Below are 17,305 nucleotides of genomic sequence, written 5' to 3' on the forward strand. Positions count from 1 at the left end.
TGTGCAAAGTCTTGTGATGAGTTAACCTCTAAAATGCCTTCACTTTTAACAACAAACAACACTTCAGTAGCACAACAGTGTTTGCCATGGATCCTTAAATATCCCAGGGCGTTAGTGAATCTAGGCTAAATGGAAGATCAGAGCTAAAGCAGGATGAAGGCAAACAAGCTGCTATTTATTATCTACCAGGGAACTAACATTAAGTCAACACACAGCACCAACTGCTTGCTTGGCTTTTTGGGTTTGGCTTTTGACTATGTGATGGGTCCTTCTCTGCATGTTTCTCACCAACACGCTTGTGCACACCTGATAAATAAAAAGGGGCCTCGAAGCTGCTCGTAACCCGGCTTTTATCTTGTTCTTCCACCTCATCACTATTGTAATGGCTGGCAAAGCGGGGGCAGCTGGCAGGCTTGTGAGACTTCAGCAGGCGAAGGGTGGTCGGCTGGGAGGGCAGCGCGTGTTGTCCTCTCCGTCTGCACTCCTCGGCAAACGCTTCTTCATCTGCCTCCCCTGCAAAAAGCAAAAAACGCAAGAAAAGTAAGCTTAACCCAGAATGCATAAATTCAGCCTGGAAAAAAAGCCTCAGAAATGGGCTGGATGTTAGGGGTCACAATACTAATGTCTTGGCTGTGGTTGGTCACAGACAATCCTGTGTATATGCAGGTTGAGGAGTGTCTGGAGCAGAAAGCTCCATCAGTGGCCAGTCACTACACTGAAACCACCCAAAAAAGTCCACCAGATATCATGAGTCGGGGGCCATTGTTCCCTTTTTTCCAAAAGGCAGGATGAGGGAGCTGAGCACATGGCCCTGGGCAGGATTTCTGTCCTGTGCAGAGCATGTCATCACATCCCACCTCACCTGGACTGTCCCGCTCAAGGAAAAGGTAAAGGGAAAGGAGAGATAAGCCCAAGCTGGCTACAGGGGTGGTGGGACAAGAATTAAGCCAACATGGGTTCAGAGGGGCTGGATGTTGGCCATCACAGCTGGAAGGATGGTAGAAATGTGTGAAGGAACACATGAAGACAAGAAATCATGTTGAAACTGTGAGAGGTAAACACATGCCAGAGGCAAGGCAAGCACACACAGCACAGGCCAATGAACACAATGGAAATAAAACCCAGTGTTTGCAAAAACCGGTATGAAAGATGAGGTACTCCCATCATACTCATGCTGTTTTGCAGAGAACACTTTCCTTTGCTGCAGAAACTGTAATAGTACCACTGCTGCAAAGCAGAGAAATCACTACCATAACACACACAAAACTCAGCAAAATCACACACTGAAAAACAAACAGATCCCAAAAAGTCAACAAAAAATGTTCAACAAGGAAAATAAGGGGGGTAGGGGGGAAAGACTGGGAACAAAGGTGTGTACCACATTTGTCTCTTAAAGGCTTCTTAAAGTTTCATTAGTTCAATTACTTAAGTACATCTAATAGAGCTGATGAAATATGGCATCATTTTATTTTCATCAAAAGTGGTGTGTCATATTCTGGAAGTTTTTCCTGGGATGTGCCCAGCATCAGCTGCTCAGGGAGGGGTGTGTGCTCTCAGCTCTGGCGTGTGCTCTTAGTTCATGGCTGGAAAATGCTTTGAAGATGAAAAAGGCACCACGTACGCAACACGGGACAGAGCAGGAATACCCACTTTGTGTGTGCGCCACACCGCCGCTTCCAAACGCAACGGGCTGCATTGTCTTTACCTTGTACACGGGGAGATGCTTCTGAGGGCATGAGGAAAAGGAGGCAAGGTATGTTTAAAAAGTCATTTCACAGTGCAGTGAGGCAGCAGAGGCCCTGCAGCAGAGGAGGACTCCAGGATGTGCCTCGTGTTGTCTGCCCGAGCATCCGACAGGCTGTGCTTGGGTGTTAGCAGAGGATGCTCCTTCCCGAGTGGTTAAATTCCCATCCCCACCTCAGCGCTCCTGCTTTTGTAACCTGGAGTCCCCCACACTTCCAAAGGAACAAGCAAATGCCACAAAAACACGAGAGACAAGGATTTTTGCATTTAGTCTCTGCATCATGCCAGTGTAAAACCCTGGGTGCATGGCTCTCCTGCAGTAGGAGAGGGCTTCCAGGACAGCACCAGGACTTCAGCTACAAGAGGCAGAGGGCAAGGAAAAGCTCAGGGAATGACAGATGAAGAACTGTCATCATTACCCTTAAGAGGCTACAGGATTCTATACACAATACAAACAGCACTGAAGCAGGTTTCAGGCTGATGATACCAGGTCTGTGAAGGTAAGCCTATAAAATGCCAAGGCACATGGAACCTATTTACAACAGCTGCACATACGAAAACTAGTCAGGAGAGTTCACTTCCTAACAAATTACAGTGCACCAGAAATAGGAGAGCCCTCCTCTCCCACGGAAACACAAAGTGCATGGATTTCTTTTTCATGTGCGAAGTTTTGTTTAATGCATTTTTAAAATTTATATTTGCAAACAGACACAGGAATGGGAAATATGCTGGGGCCAGTCTTGAGGCCACTCAGGGTGTGTTTGTGCACCACAGAGATACCCCAAGCAGGCACACTCGCGCAGCTCCTCAGTACTGGGCTCAGGGAACCAGCACACCTTTGGAATCATAGAACACTTCAGCTGGAAGGAACCTTTAAAGCTCAGCTGGTCCAACCCTTCTGTAATAAGCAGGGACATCTTCCACTAGATGAGGATGTCTCAGGGCTCCAGCCAACCTGACCTTGAACGTTTCCAGGGATGAGACACCAACCAACTCCCTGGACAACCTGTGCCAGAGTTTCACCACCCCCATTGTAAATATTTCATCTTTGTATCTAAGTCAACCCTCCTTCAGTTTAAAACCACTACACCTTGTCTGTCACTACAGGCCCTACTAAAAGGTCTGTCTCCATCCTTCTTATTAGCTCTCTACAAGTATGTGGAAGGATGAGATCCATCTTGATCATGTAAGAATCCTTCAGTCTTCCATATCCCCAAAGCAAAGGCAAATTTTAGTTCAACAAGTAGACCACAAAATTTTCCCAAACTTTTCCCCCTTTATGAGTTGTGGGAAAGCAGGATGGCACCAGAAATTAGTTAAATGATCTAATATCATGTCAGCTGTGATTTAAACACTGAATCAACCCCAGTGCTATGCATGGCATGAGCTGTCAGATCTTCCTCTGATCCTCCACCTTTAGCACACCTGGCACAGCAAAACTAAACTGTGATTTGTGTTAGTTATTCTCTCCTGTTCTACATAATTGAAACATTTGAGCCAGACAATCCCACTGCAAATACAAAACTTGAATAGAATTTACTCTGGGACAAGTTAGCCACAAAGGACATCACCACCAAAAAGTGCTTAAATTCTGCTAGAGCTCTGTCAGCAGTGAAGTTTGTCCTAGAAATGGCTTTCAGGAAGACAGCTGGTATTGGGGGTGGGGGCTGGGTGTGGAATACCTGAGTTTTCTGAATATCCACCCAAGGAGCACCTTCCAGGAGTGCTCTGGCTTTAAACAGCCCTCAGTTCCCCCAACACCTCCTTCTTGCCATCCCCTGTGCCCCCACGCCAGCACACCCATGCGAGAGCCTGGGCAGCCACGCCATGACCCCAAGCAGGGACTGACCCCAGCTAAAAATAATTCCTTTTGCCAGCTTATTTTTAACCCAGCTCGGGGCCTGCAGCCAGCTCATCGTGCAGCCACCCCAGCTGGGGCAGGGAAGGGGGAAATTATCGAGGGCAGCTGGAATCAGCATCCAGGTTATGGTGTTATGCAAAAGAACTTATTCTACTAATGCAAATAATAATTAAAAACCTAGCAGTTCTTTCAATTGCAAAACCAGTTTGGAGAAGTTATATTTCTAAAGGTTAGTTCTGAAAATTACAGATTTGGTATTACCCGTAACATTTAAAAACAATAATTAAGGTTTGGTTTTCTGGTGCACCAGGTTCTCCAAAATGATCAGCAGCTCCCAGGGAAGAAAAAACCAAACATGAGCTGTAGCATTCTGAAAAGCTGTGTCAGTGCTAAAAGCTGCCTTCTGCTCCAAGCAAGAAGGGCTGGGAAACAATTTCTAGCAAAGTGGTGCTGCCTGGCAGTGGGAAACGGGGCTCCTTGGAGCTGGAGTAAACCAGCAGAGGGCAATATTGGCTGTGGCGAGCTGTCCTGGCCGAACAGCCGCTGCCAGCCCGGGCTTGGGCGGTCACACAGCCATTCTGCACGGCTGTCCACACTTGGACCAGGTGGGGGCTAAGGGGAGCCACCAGCTACACCAAAGGGTCTGTGCGTCATCCTGGAAAATGAAGATAACACACTGGATTAAAAACAGCGGCAGAGACATGCCAGGTGAGCTGGGACAGGTAAGTCTTGGAGCACTTCACACCAAAAGCAGTGCTGCACGGGCTACCATTATTATTTAGATTATTATTATTATTAAATTATATATATAATATTATATATTATTAAATTAAATTATTATTAAATATTTTATTATTTAGTGTTACATTGAAGTAATTTCCATGTATGTCCAGGAATTGAACTGAAATCCTAGCAGGAACTGGCAGTAATTAATGGTAAGACAGCAATGACAGAACTATGCAGAACAAACCAGGGTAAACATCCTGAGGAGATGGAGCTGTTCATTTGCATTTACCAGCTCACTTCCCGCACGGCAGCCCTACTGCTGTTCTTACACACCTCACCAAAGAAATACACCTAGAATCGGGGCTTTCCCCTGTACTATGAAGTAAAAAGCAGGTGCACCAGTTTGCTCAGTCCAAAGGAACACATCCCTGAGGCCACAAACACCAGAGAGCCCCTGGTCCCGTGAGCAGCATCAGGAGATGCACCTGGTGAGGGACATCCGGCTGTATCTAATGACACAACAGCTCCGAGCTAAGCTCCTGCCACCCAGTCATTCACAGATGGCTTGCAGGAAACTTCCTCCATTCAAATCTTCCTTGAAGGATGGCCTGCAAAGTGTCTTTCTAGTACTCCAAGACACTAAGGGCCAGTGTAAACTCAGAGCAAGGCATCATATTGCTGCTTCAGCTGGAAGTCTCAGGTTCACCTGAGTGGTTCCTGATGCACACTGACATCACAGACAGTGCAGAAAGCAGAGTGGGACGGGGAGAACTTTTCTTGAATTTTTCAACCCTTCCTGTTCCAAGGGTTTGGAATTTACCCTGGGCTTACAGAGGACACTGGAGTTTCTGATGACTCAACTATATCCGCTGCTGCTGCAGAGAGCTGAACTGCAACGGAAGGAGCAATCAAAAGAGAAAGAAAAAAATCCCCATTTAAAGACATTTATCTGAAGTCAATTACACTATGGTCATTGTAACCTGTTGATAAGATTTTTCTACCAATAAACTTTTCCATTGTTACAGCAGCTCCCATATTAATATTTACCTTGACAGAAGCTACCAGGGTTCTTCCTGGACTGAAGTCCAACAGTTGCTGAGAAACTTTATGTTTTACAGGAACCAGTTCAATCTGAAAGCTCATCTAACAGATCTGTCTACAGGCCTGAATTACCCTGGGCTGAAAAAATCCTGGAGTTTAACTGGATCTTTTGTTTCTTCTCATGAAAGCTTCATATCTAATGTATGACAGCACAGAGAAGACAGCAGGAGACCAAGTGACTCTACTAAAAAACACAAATGGTCTAATTTGGGGGCCACACCTTGAAAGTTGTTTTCAGAAAGTTGCCAAATCATCACTTTCTTTTAATTCCTGCTGGAAATGACGGATGCTCATTATAAAACACCCAGCCCAGGGTATTTTCCAAAACCACGTGTGCACACACACCCCTCACCTCTTCTGAAACTGTAGACAACATGCTCAGCCAAGAAAATACTCCCTCACCATGACTAGAGGCTATGTTGAGCAAGCTCTTCTGATTAATTGTTCTTAAACTTGTTTCTAAATGCCAGGATACACTAACACTGTGACGCTTAGCAGGAGTTATAAAATCCTCTTTCAGCCTGTGCTCACTTGGGTTTATCAGACTTGATAGAAACCAAAATTTGCATCAAGCCCTCTTTGGAAAACGTCTCTGAGTTTGACAGTGACAACCCTTAAAATTCCTTCTCTTGCTATTTGATGTGATGCTTACAAGAAAAAGCAGCCATTTTAAAATCCTCACATAGTTTTGAAAGCTGAAAGAGCCTGAAATCACTCCAAAACTATCCGGGGAATGCTGGAGCAGCTGCCCCATCTGCACCATCGCTTTTGTAAACTGTAAAGGGAGTTTATTTTAACAGTGAGATTTATCAGCCAAAGCACAGGACAAACAATGAGGTTTTGAGTCAGCTCCCATAGATCAGTGACTTTCACCAATTATTGGCAATCATTTTCCTTCCAGAGCAAATGCACTCAGGGTTGCAGAGAACACAAGGTGGTTCAGGGTGTTTGTCTGAGACTCTTGTCCTGCAAGATTCAAGGAAATATTTATCCAAAGTGGTCCCTAGAGTGCTCAGCTGGGTAGAAAATGAAGGTGCCAGCAGCTCCCAATCCATGCCCTGCACTGCTCCCAGTGTCCCACCCCCTCCTCTCCCTATCTCACACCCTGCACTGGCTCTAACAGCTCAGCTCTCTCAGCACCGATGGCACTGCACTTGAATAATGGGTAATGTCTCCCTACTTCAACCCAAAAACACATAATAAGTTTATAATTAGGGGATTTGGGCTGGCCTTTCCCAGGCCAGGACCAGCTATCTCGCCTGCCATGAAAGCCAGGCATTTCCTGCAAGGGGGGAAGAAAAATCCAGAAGTGGCAGAAGACGGCAGGGGAGGTGGCAAAGTCCTGGGAAGTGATGGAAAAAACAAGGGTGTGGGATTTGGGAAAAGGGGCAGACTGATGGAGTGCTATTTCTGTCGCAGGAGAGGCCTGGCTGCAGCAGTCCAGTGTCCAGGAAAGGGCAGGGCTCAATGCTTTCTGCTCAGTGCACAGAGCAACCCTCTGCCCTTCTGGCTTTAAAAGTTGGCAATGGACTTGCTCCTTTTATTTTTGCCCTCATTTTCATCTGCTCCAGTGCCAGCTCACACTGTTCCTGCCCAGCTGTACCCCTGCGGCACAGACCAGAGCAGGGAAGGCCCCACGCTGGGTTTGCTCACCCTCCCTGCCCTCCAGTAGCTCCCTTAGAAAGTTCAAACTTTTGATTTTCCTTTTTTCTTTTTAGGTGGATTTTACCTTCCACCCCCATCCACACCCAAGAACCCCATTATATCCTGCATTCAGCTCAGCGTGTACCAACAAGAATCCTGCATTCCCAGCACATCACAAACTACTCAAGGCAACATTTTACCACAAAGATTCCCCAATCTGCAACAAACTGGTAAAATAAAGTGATTTTTCAGCACACATCAACCACGACGTGGCTGCTTTGAAAGGAAATGTGATCACGCTGTTCCCCATGGTGGCTATCAGGGATCAATGGCTACAGCCACTCCTGTTGGACCAGATCGAGCTCTGGAGCCTGGCTTAAAGAGAAGGAGCTGCTGGGAGAGTCTGGAGTTACCTCCTCCCTGAAAAACTTCATCAGAACCTTTTAAAGCCCAATGAATCGGTCCTAGATTGTTTCTGAAGCAAGACAGAAGGCACAGGCTCAGCACATCCAGGTTTCTGCAGCTATTTTCCTTCTGTTAAAGCACACCAGGGCATCCATTTGGATAATGCCAGTTGCTCTCATCTTAAAGATCTGGGATACAAATGGCAGGAGGTAACATGAATCCTCATGTTTCAAGCAAGCAGAGAGATGACCCAATTTGCATGCTGCAGCTCAAAGGGAATTTTATTAATTTTAAAAGACTTTATCAAGCAGGGGCCTTTTATTCATTTCTGCATGAATTTTGAAAGGAAGCAAAGAATGAGGGATGAGCTTCACAGCTTGATGTATATAAATACAAATTAGCAAGATTTCAAGCTTGGAGCTTGACCTAATGGACCTGATTTTTAAAAAGAAATCAAGATTACTTAAAACATAGTATTTTCTACACTTTCCAGGGTCATGTCAGAGGTCTACCCCAGTTTCCTGCAAGTCTCATTGAACAGCACTACAATGAAGTGACCAGACCCCTTTCACAACCTGTACCAGGGGCTCCTACTCCTGGGGCTTCTCTCTCCAACACACCTCACACAAGTAACTGAGATGGAGCTTGGAACACTGCACTGTCCCTGCCTCTAAAACGGCTCCTCTTCCTCCAGGAATTGTATCACTGACATCAAATTATTTGATTTGGTTTGATGCTTACAAGAGCAGATAGTGACAAGACAAATGGGAATGGCTTTAAACCATTGAAAGGGAGCGGGTTAAGATTAGATATTTAGAAATCTTTACTGTGGGGGTGGTGAGGCCCTAGCACTGGCTGCCCAGAGAAGCTGTGGCTGTCCTGTCCCTGAAGTGTTCAAGCTTGGACAGGGCTCTGAGCAACCTGAGATAGTGGAAGGTGTTCCTGCCCATGGCAGGGGGTCAGAACTGGCTGATCTTTAGGGTCCCTTCCAACTCAAATTGTCCTGAAACAAAGAGGGGTTTTCCATCTCAGCTATATTTCAACCTCAGACAGAAATCCCTGTGGGTTTCATCTCTACCACAAGGAAGCCTCACAGCCCAAGTTTCACTTTGAAATTGTATTTGAAGGGCAAACCAAAATCCTACTGAGAAATAAAAAAAAAATTAAAAAAAAGGAACCAGTCCTTATAATGAAACTTAATACTCACTACTAGAGGAAAACAAAGAAAAAAAAAATTCCACAGTGCAACTACTTGCAGCCCTGCCAGGTCCTCCACAGTGTGCCCAGACACAAGGTGCCTCCCCACCAGTGTTTCCTCTGCCCAAGCAGAGCCCCATGGACCTTCACACCTCCCACACTTCTTCTCCAGCTCCTTCACTGCCTCCAAAGACAAAACTTTGCTTCTTGTCTTCAGCCCTTCTAGGAATTACCACCACCAGGTCAAGGAAAATTGGTTTCTAATTAAAAAGCTCTTCAAACAGCACAAGCAGAGGGAAAGTGCTCTTCTACTTTTGCAACAGATCGTTATAACTCTTAAATGAGTCAAAGTATCAAGATCTTCTGTTCCCATTAGTAGCCCCCACTAAAGGATCATCTCCAGAACAGTTCTGAGTAAACCCTAATTTGCATATTGTACAGCTGTGTGACACATTTTTCCATTGATTATCAGCTTTAAACCAGTCTTCAAAGCCTTAATGCACAGCAAACCCAGATCACCCTAAAAGAAAAGAAGATACATCAAGAAGAAGTCATGCAGTTAAATTTAAAAAGAATCTCATGTGTGACTTCAGAAAAATGTGATGAATGACTTCCCCAGCTGTTTTGTCAACACTTCCATAGTAATTTGGCAAAAGCACAAAATCACAGAGTTTATACTTTCATCAAATGGCTATTAGTGCTCTTGAAATATCACAGACATGAGACAGTAAGTGCAAGCTCCACATTTCATATTGCACTGTCCACACTCAGTTTGCAAGGTCTCATCTTTTCAGGTTAATCATTTGAAAAATATTCTCCTCTCTACCCTAAGGCTTAAATATGCCACTATGGCTCTGACACTAAGGGTTCCATGTATTAATTACAAAAAATAAGAAGAGATACCTGCTGTCTCCAATTATCCCCCTGCAACATGCAATTTATTCTTCATCCATCTATTCCTGTAATACTAGGACTACAGCAAGCAAATCCCATCTTCCAGTGTGAGCACACATCCCTGATTTACAGAGCTTCAGAGACCATAATCTTTTAAATGACCCTGAAAACATCACATGCTCACAATAACAGGACATCCCTTCTGACAGCTCAGTAGGTTTCAAAGTGTTTCATGAACCTTCACTACAAAACGCAGTCCCGTTTCTGACATCTTCCCAACAACAGGAACATTAAGTTGTTAGCTGCTGTTCAATTTCTGACCCAAAAATGACAAGCCTGAATTTAAGAACACAGTGTTTCAAGTTGACATTTCATGGTAATTTTGGCTAAATACTATATTTAATTATGAAACCTGTAAATTTACCTTAGAGGATACATGACTCCCAAGCTGCACCACCTTTTGTTGTTTGGCATCTCCAATCCATCACAAAACTCTCTAAGTTTTCAAACATTCTTCCTTTCCCACCCACAGTCAAGATCTATGCCTTAAAACCCACCACACTTTAGAAATACAACTAATTTTTCAAATCCTATCAATAACAATGCTTATAAATACAAATCTATACACACATGTACATGCATGTACTTAAGTAGACAAAAATTAATTGTTCCATGTATGCTTCTCAAACTGAACTTCTGACCCGAACAGCCAATAGAGAGCACAGAAAAAAAGATTTTCTCAATTGAAAAAACCCCAAACACCAAACCAGGAACATGACTACCACCCAACACTAACAATACTTACAATTCTCTTTTGTGCCTGGAAGCAGTATCGTTTATACGCTCCTTCTGCAGAGATCCACTGGGAGCAGGCAAGATTTTACCAAGAGAGCTTTGTGAGTTTTGGAAAGATGAGTTTGAAGGGCGACATTAGTAACTTTTGGGGCACCCAGGAAGGCTGTGTATCTCCCAGAAAGGCCACCCCAGGGTTGCCCATGCCTGGAGCAAGGGCTGCTCCCATCCTGTGTTGCTGCAGTGGCACCATCCCACCTTCTCCTCTTCTCCCACACCTTTGAGATCCACGGGATGAAGCACCAAGGACAGTAACAACCATTTCCAACCACAATAAGCAAAAAAAGGGGTACTTAAGGACTACCATAAAGGCAGTGAAGGTGGAGCACTCCACATTCCAGAAGGGTAGAACACACACTGGAGTGCCCACTGGCTCTTGTTGGAGAGGTGGATATGACCTGGGGAGAGCTGCACCCACCAAAACTGCACAGCTGAACAACAGCTTGATACCTGAAGTTGCCATAACCAGCTTCTGCTCAAAATCACCCAGGATAAAGATGTACCCTCATCTCCTGTAATTCCTTAATGGCAGTGAAAGCTTTATGATAGAATGTTTAAGTGACTATTTGTCAGTGGGCTCACTATATCATGGTAGAAATATTTGAAAAACTGTAAAAACAAGTATCAAAACTGCTGTGGTTTGAGCTGTTTAAGTACAATTTTGTATTGGAAGCCCAAAGTGCAGCATCCAGCAGAGCTACTCCACCTCCTCCTTGAATACCAGCAAACTCAGAATCCTCTCAGAAACATTTGGCAGGAGTTTTACAAAGTATGAAGGTGTCAAATTTCATTTACATGAAAGAATTTCTCTTCAGCCTTGTGAACCAGTGTGGCTCCTTTTGCAGGTTGGAAATGTCCTGAGGTCAGCACTGTGACAGAGAAAGGAAACTTGGAACAGATGCACAACAGGTAAGGCTGATGTTCACCCAACACTTGTTATCATGCAAGTCAGTGACTGACAGAAATAGTCCCAGACTTTGCACATTTGAAAACATTTCATCATTTTCCAATTAAAATTCTGACCTTGCTTAAACTGCTGGTATTGGATACAGCCTCATATCTCTACAGAAACAATCTCCTTTTACAGTAATATTTAAAAATATTAAATAAAAGAATCATGAACTGTTTTTCTAAGGAGAAATTTGCTTAGTCAAGACTGAATAGTGGACTGGAAACAGAATTGGAGCCAAAAGGGCAGCAATATTCCCTTCCAGGAGATGGAATCTGCTTGCAAAAGCCTTCAAAGCACTTAATTCAATAGAGAAGATAAATTAATAAATAAAACCACACTGTTGTAACAGCAATCAATAGTTCAGCTAGGACCTGAGTGTCCACTTCTACCCCAGTTTCAACTGAAAATCTGGAGGACCTGTATTTTAAGGAAAGGTTAGCCAAAATTGTCACGAAAATAGAAAACCCAAGAGGCTTTGACCTCTGTTAACAATCTATCATCTAACCTACATGAAAGCTGCACTGCAAGTTGCCAGTTTGGCTCTGTGCCACTTACAGGCCCAAACTCAACACCAGAGACACTGACAATTTGGGTAATTTTGCCACCACACCCAGAAAACAACAGTGAGCTCAGTCTAGAGGCCAGCGTGAACTAAGGGCAAGCTTTTGGTTTCAGAGGGAGCTGGGAGGCACAAAGCAAAATTCCCCCCCACAAACAGCTCTCATAAAAGAACTTTCCACTACTGGAAACTATTCTGTGCAGGGCAACAAGCACCTCCCCTGCAACAGAGCAGCATGAGCATGCACTTGGCTTTGTGATTTATTCCACAAAAAGGGTTACCAGGGATGTAGTCACCATCTCCTATAAACATTTTGAGGGCAAAAGCACATGTGATCTCAGAGCAAGTGCTAGAGGAGAGGGAAGAGTGGAAACCACGTAAGAGTAATCAATTAATCTTAGGTTCTCAATTTGGTTCATCAAGAAGAGCAGGGAAGTTTAAACACCTGTGTCTTCTCAGAAAAATGTTTTATTTCCCTAAGCTGAGCTTCTTGTCTTTAGCAGTGATTACAAGAAGCATCTTCTCAATTAGTCACTGCATTAGAAGCCACTTAAAAGTCACTTTCTGTTCTATGACATTTTCAAGACAGTTATAGCTATTAATAAATAAATTATTAACGGCTACGAAACTGCTATGAGAAAGCTCCAGGACAAATTATTCTACTTTCTTTTAACCTTTAACCAATATGGCTTTCTTCCAATTCTTTCAGGCTAATCCTTTCAATATAGATCAAAAGTAGGGCAACAGCCATGTTTTGAAAGTATTTTCAAAATTATTTATACAGCCCCCCCCTTGCAATAGATCCTGCAATTTAGATACTATATAGTAGTAGCTGACATTGATATGTAACACCTCTAAAATATGAAAATACACAGTAAAGCACACACCATTTTCTTTTTACTTAACAGTGGTAAAACCAATCATCTAGTTGTCATTTTTTAGTTGCTTCTCAAAAGAAAACGGCATTTATGAATGTCTATGAACACCTGGCAGTGACTCTGTCAGTGATGTAACAGAGGACTTGAATAGTGCAGCAATCAGAACTACATTTTCCACCTCTGAAATAGGTTACACACAGAATGCAACTCAAGTCTTTGAAGGTCCTTGGAAAATATACATAAAATTAATTTGCTTTGACAACTTCCAGTTCTGGTACATTTAAAAACAATTAGTTTTGAAGCTGTTTACTGCTAATGAACATTCAAGGTGCACACTGGCTACACACTTTGCAAACTACAGAAATATTTCTGTCCAAGCCTCCTTTTAGGCCAGAGAAGGGCAGAGCAGTACAGCACGTACACTTGTTTGCTTTTCCATTAACAAGATTCCTTGTGTCACTATAGCTGGTTCTGTCCTTGCTGGTGTCTGGAAAAAGCTTTACAGTTTTTATTACTTGCTCAAAAAGGAGACTGCACAAAGGCTATTTTCAGGGCTAAATACTTAGATCACAAAATATGGTTCATTTATCCATTGAAAACCAATGTTCTGGAGCTCAGCACTCTTCAACCAGGATACCTGTCCCAGAAAATCTGGAAGAACCTTAAGGGATACCAGGATTTTACCACACAATAGCTTACATTTTAGTTTTGTTACAAACTATGTTTGTTGCTTATATGATCCAAATGCTGCCAAGTTATAATTCTAGCAAGTTGTCTTTCCTTAAGTTTCTCTTAGACATAAACCTAACAAACACAGCTCTGGGTATATACAAAACCCAAAAAGCATCCACAAAGAGGTTTTTCACACATATAAGCCCTGCAGGATACTTCCCTGGCTATTCTGTAGAACTATTTATCTGACATAAAGCAGTCTTAGGCATTTAGCACACTACCAAAGGTGATTCCATTAACAAAAAGCCAGCTCTTTTCACCAGTCACTTAAAATTCAAAACACACATACTGCTAGCCATGAGATTTAATGCACACTAAAAATAAAGAACTTCTTATCATCAAAACATTGCCCACATTCAAGTAAAAGAAAAGGTTACTCTGAAATGTGGATCTTTGCTGTATCATTACACTGATTAACAAGAGACCTCCTAATCTTCAAATCAGGAGTTGGAATTAGGCTGCCTCAAGGTGTGCAGTCAGCAGTTGGTGAGAAGACAGGACATACACAAGGGCTCACTGTATTGCAAATTCCCTGGCACAGTCATCATGGACCTTGCCCTGGATCATCATCATCTTCCTTCTCACTTAACATCCAATTCATTCATTACAATAAAGCAACTTACCTGAACAGATCCAGAATGTCTTCTCCCACATGAAGTCCACTCTTGGCACCTACACATCCCAGACTGGATGCTTTAGGGCAATAGTCATCAGGCTGCCCCAGATGCAGGTGGTGTTGACTCCTCTCTTCCCAGCTGCCCTGCTTCCTCAGCACCTCCTGAGAGGCAAAGCGGCCCCCACATCACAAAAGCATCCCCCAGTCTCAAAACCACAGTAAGGGAACATGACCTGTGCATTAATGTCAACACATCAGGAGGGAAGAAGCCAAGATGCAGATCATGGAGGAGGGCTGGAAGGAACACTGTGCTCTATGGTGCATCTCGCCCAGCACCCCAGGCTCCCAGAGCTCCCACTACTTCCCTGTAAAGCCCAAGCACTCCCTTCTCACTAGGAGGTATTTTTCAGAAAGCTGGTCTTTAAGACACTGAAAGCCAGAGAAACTACTGCTCTTGGCAACTTCTTCCAACGTTTAATCATCCATGTGTTAAAAATGTATGTTTATCTTCTCATTTGAATTTGTCTAGCCTGATACAAATATTTATACTCTTCTTCCTAACAAGGCAACCTTTGATATGCACAGTTTTTTCTAACTGGTGTACACATTTTTTTAGAATCAAAGTGGAATTTGGCACACCATCCTCAGGCTGCAGAAGCACCTCCCTTGCTTGTGCTGGCAGGGGAACAGCCTCCAGAGCAGCCCTGAGCCTGGGCAGCAGAGAACAGGCAGGGTTCACTGGAGGAGGAGACACAGACCAACACCCACCACTTCTGCATTCACTGTGGTAACTTGTGATCGTGTTTTCCTGATGAGAAAGGCAAAAGCCAAATGAGGAGAAAAGTCCTTGAAATTTATGTCAACAGCACAAAACAAGCTGCATTGTTTTCCTGCTTCTCCCTTACTGGTTTCAGGGACCTTAAGATTTGCTGTTCTTCTCAGGGATAAACCATCCAATTCCAGAAAAGACAGAAGTAGCACAGAGGTGTTTAACGAAAGAAACATTTTGATGGTTGTCCTAACTCTCAAGGTGAATGTCCCCAAGAGAAAAATCTACTTCTTTGCAATTACTCAGGAGCTCAGTCAAAAACTGAGGGCAGGAGGTTTGTGAATGCTGCTCCTGCTTGCACACAGTACCTGATACACCCAAAATAGCTCTAAGTGAATTTCTAGCTCTCTACTGCTCTCCTGGACACCCAGCTCCCACTTTGTGTAGAACAGATGAATAATGCCCTTTCATTATCAAAGTGCAGTACATTTGGTGATAAGGACCTGACCGTATTTCCATAGGCACCCAGCAGTAAGAAATGAGATGAGCAAAGTAATTCTCAGGGGTGTCCGAGAGACTACTTAACAGGAGATGTCCAAACAACTCAAAGCACCAAAGTGCCTTCTGATGAGAGGCAGTGTTATTACAGAAAGCCTGGCCAAGTTTTCTGGTGACAGAAGGCCTAGTCCTCTGGCTAAGAAACTCTGCAGGAAAGGCCGAGCCTTGGCCATGTGAGTTTTCTCCATTTTCCTCCAAAAATACTTTCACAGAGAAGTTCAAAACAATTTTAGAACATCCACAGTCTAGCTCTCCCTGGAAGGAGAATGACAGGGACTGATACTGCAGAATGCTCTCTCACAAAAGCAAAGCACAATATTTCTGTTGCTCAGTATGACCAGTATCACAACAGGATGAAAAATATTCCTGTAAAGAGTAAAAGGCAGCCTCCAACTACATGTCTAGGAGAAAACTTTGCCAGAGGTGGCTATGGTGACAGTTATGCAAATGTGTGATAAATAAGCAAGTTAATCTTACTCTATTTATCAGTTACAAATATTAAAACAGACTTGGCACATATTTCTGAAGGGAAACCCAAAGATGGATGGGGTTGCTTCTCTCAGATGTCTCTAAGCCTCTGAAGCCTGATGAATTTTTTTATTATTGGGAGGTAAACTCCCCTCCTGCACCACAATTCAATTGAACTTGTGACTGGAACCAAGACAGAAGATTCCAGAGCTATTTCTTTGCGTTTTCAGCTGGTTTAGTAACACCTTCAAGCAACTGTTACAGACACAGCTGAGTAATTCTCCTTTCTGGCCACCAAGAATGTGTGTTCCACAATATGAATTCTATGACCAGTCACCCAGGCTGTATTCCTCTCTCATTCTAGTAACTCAAATAAATTTACAAGTAAGAAACAACACAGGAAATTTCAAATTTGACTTTTAACAGTCAAAAAAAGGAGGAACTGAAGGGTTCTCAATGTACCATGTTATCTGTTTCATCATGTAACAGGCCAGCAACCTCACATGAGCTTTTACAAACTAGGTGTTACAATTTAATCTCTCCCTAACATGCAGGTGAATGAACAGATTCAGCTTTACTTTCACTTCTGGTAAACTGGCAGCTACAGCCTTTTGCTTTGCCTATTTTTATGAAATTCACTTGAAGTTGGTTGCATTGAAGAGAGAGAAGAGTCCTCATCTGGGATTCAGAGGTAAGGATAAGCTATAGGCCAAAGCTAAATTTTAAAAGTAATTACCAGAAGCCTCTAGAAATATATTTTCTTGACTGTCAGTTTTAAGTCAGGTTCAAAAATTACCTAGCTGCAGTTAACTTTATTGTACAAGCCAGAGAAATGAAAGAGAATTCTATTTAACAGTGTCCTTCTGGTAAAATGTTTTACTAATCTTCTCAATTAAACATACTTTAATTCCCACCACAACATTTTGAAGCTGATAACATCTGAAAGTCCTTCACATCCCTTATTTAAAAGGTAATTAGCAGTCAGGCCATCAGTGCAACTACCTCACACCAGGAGAGCCCAGCTTTCAGGCCTGGGCACTATCACCTCCAAACTCCTGTGTATCTTTTGGCCACAGCAGCATGACAGAGCGTAGAGTACTCATGTGGGGTTTTGATTAACTTTCTACCAGCTGTTGTAAGTGAGATAACACCTAATGCAGCGCTGAGTCTGCCAGAACAGAGTTTTCAGACAAGTTTCCATGAGTTTAAATCAGCACAGTTTGCAGAGGTTCAGGGTTATGGCTCTGATCATCACAGAATTTTAATTCTTTTGGGTTTTTTTAATCTGATAGCAGCATCTCAAACATGAAGTTTATTATTTTGTGAATGTATGACCTATACAGCAGAGCT

The 17,305-nt window shown here is 43.3% G+C and overlaps 1 protein-coding gene and 1 long non-coding RNA gene across 15 annotated transcripts in view; one reads left to right on the top strand and one right to left on the bottom strand.

Annotated features, from left to right (window-relative positions):
• Positions 1 to 17,305, bottom strand: part of DNAJB6 (DnaJ heat shock protein family (Hsp40) member B6) — a 58,644-nt gene that overhangs the window by 9,173 nt on the left and 32,166 nt on the right. For 13 of the 14 annotated variants that reach the window (XM_086865144.1, XM_086865120.1, XM_086865206.1 and 10 more), the window contains one exon: positions 307 to 513. In XM_086865144.1, coding sequence (XP_086721270.1) covers positions 307 to 513 — 207 coding nt within the window. Of the gene's footprint in view, positions 1 to 154; positions 514 to 17,305 lie in introns of those variants that run through there. The other variant, XM_086865143.1, reaches the window with a different exon arrangement.
• On the top strand, positions 4,257 to 7,330 carry LOC111925466 (uncharacterized). Its single transcript, XR_002862258.2, has 2 exons — positions 4,257 to 4,326; positions 7,150 to 7,330. It is a non-coding gene; the product is annotated as an uncharacterized LOC111925466 (long non-coding RNA).

This window comes from Cyanistes caeruleus, chromosome 1 (assembly GCF_971803275.1).
Source record: "Cyanistes caeruleus chromosome 1, bCyaCae1.hap1.1, whole genome shotgun sequence".
NCBI lineage: Eukaryota > Metazoa > Chordata > Aves > Passeriformes > Paridae > Cyanistes > Cyanistes caeruleus.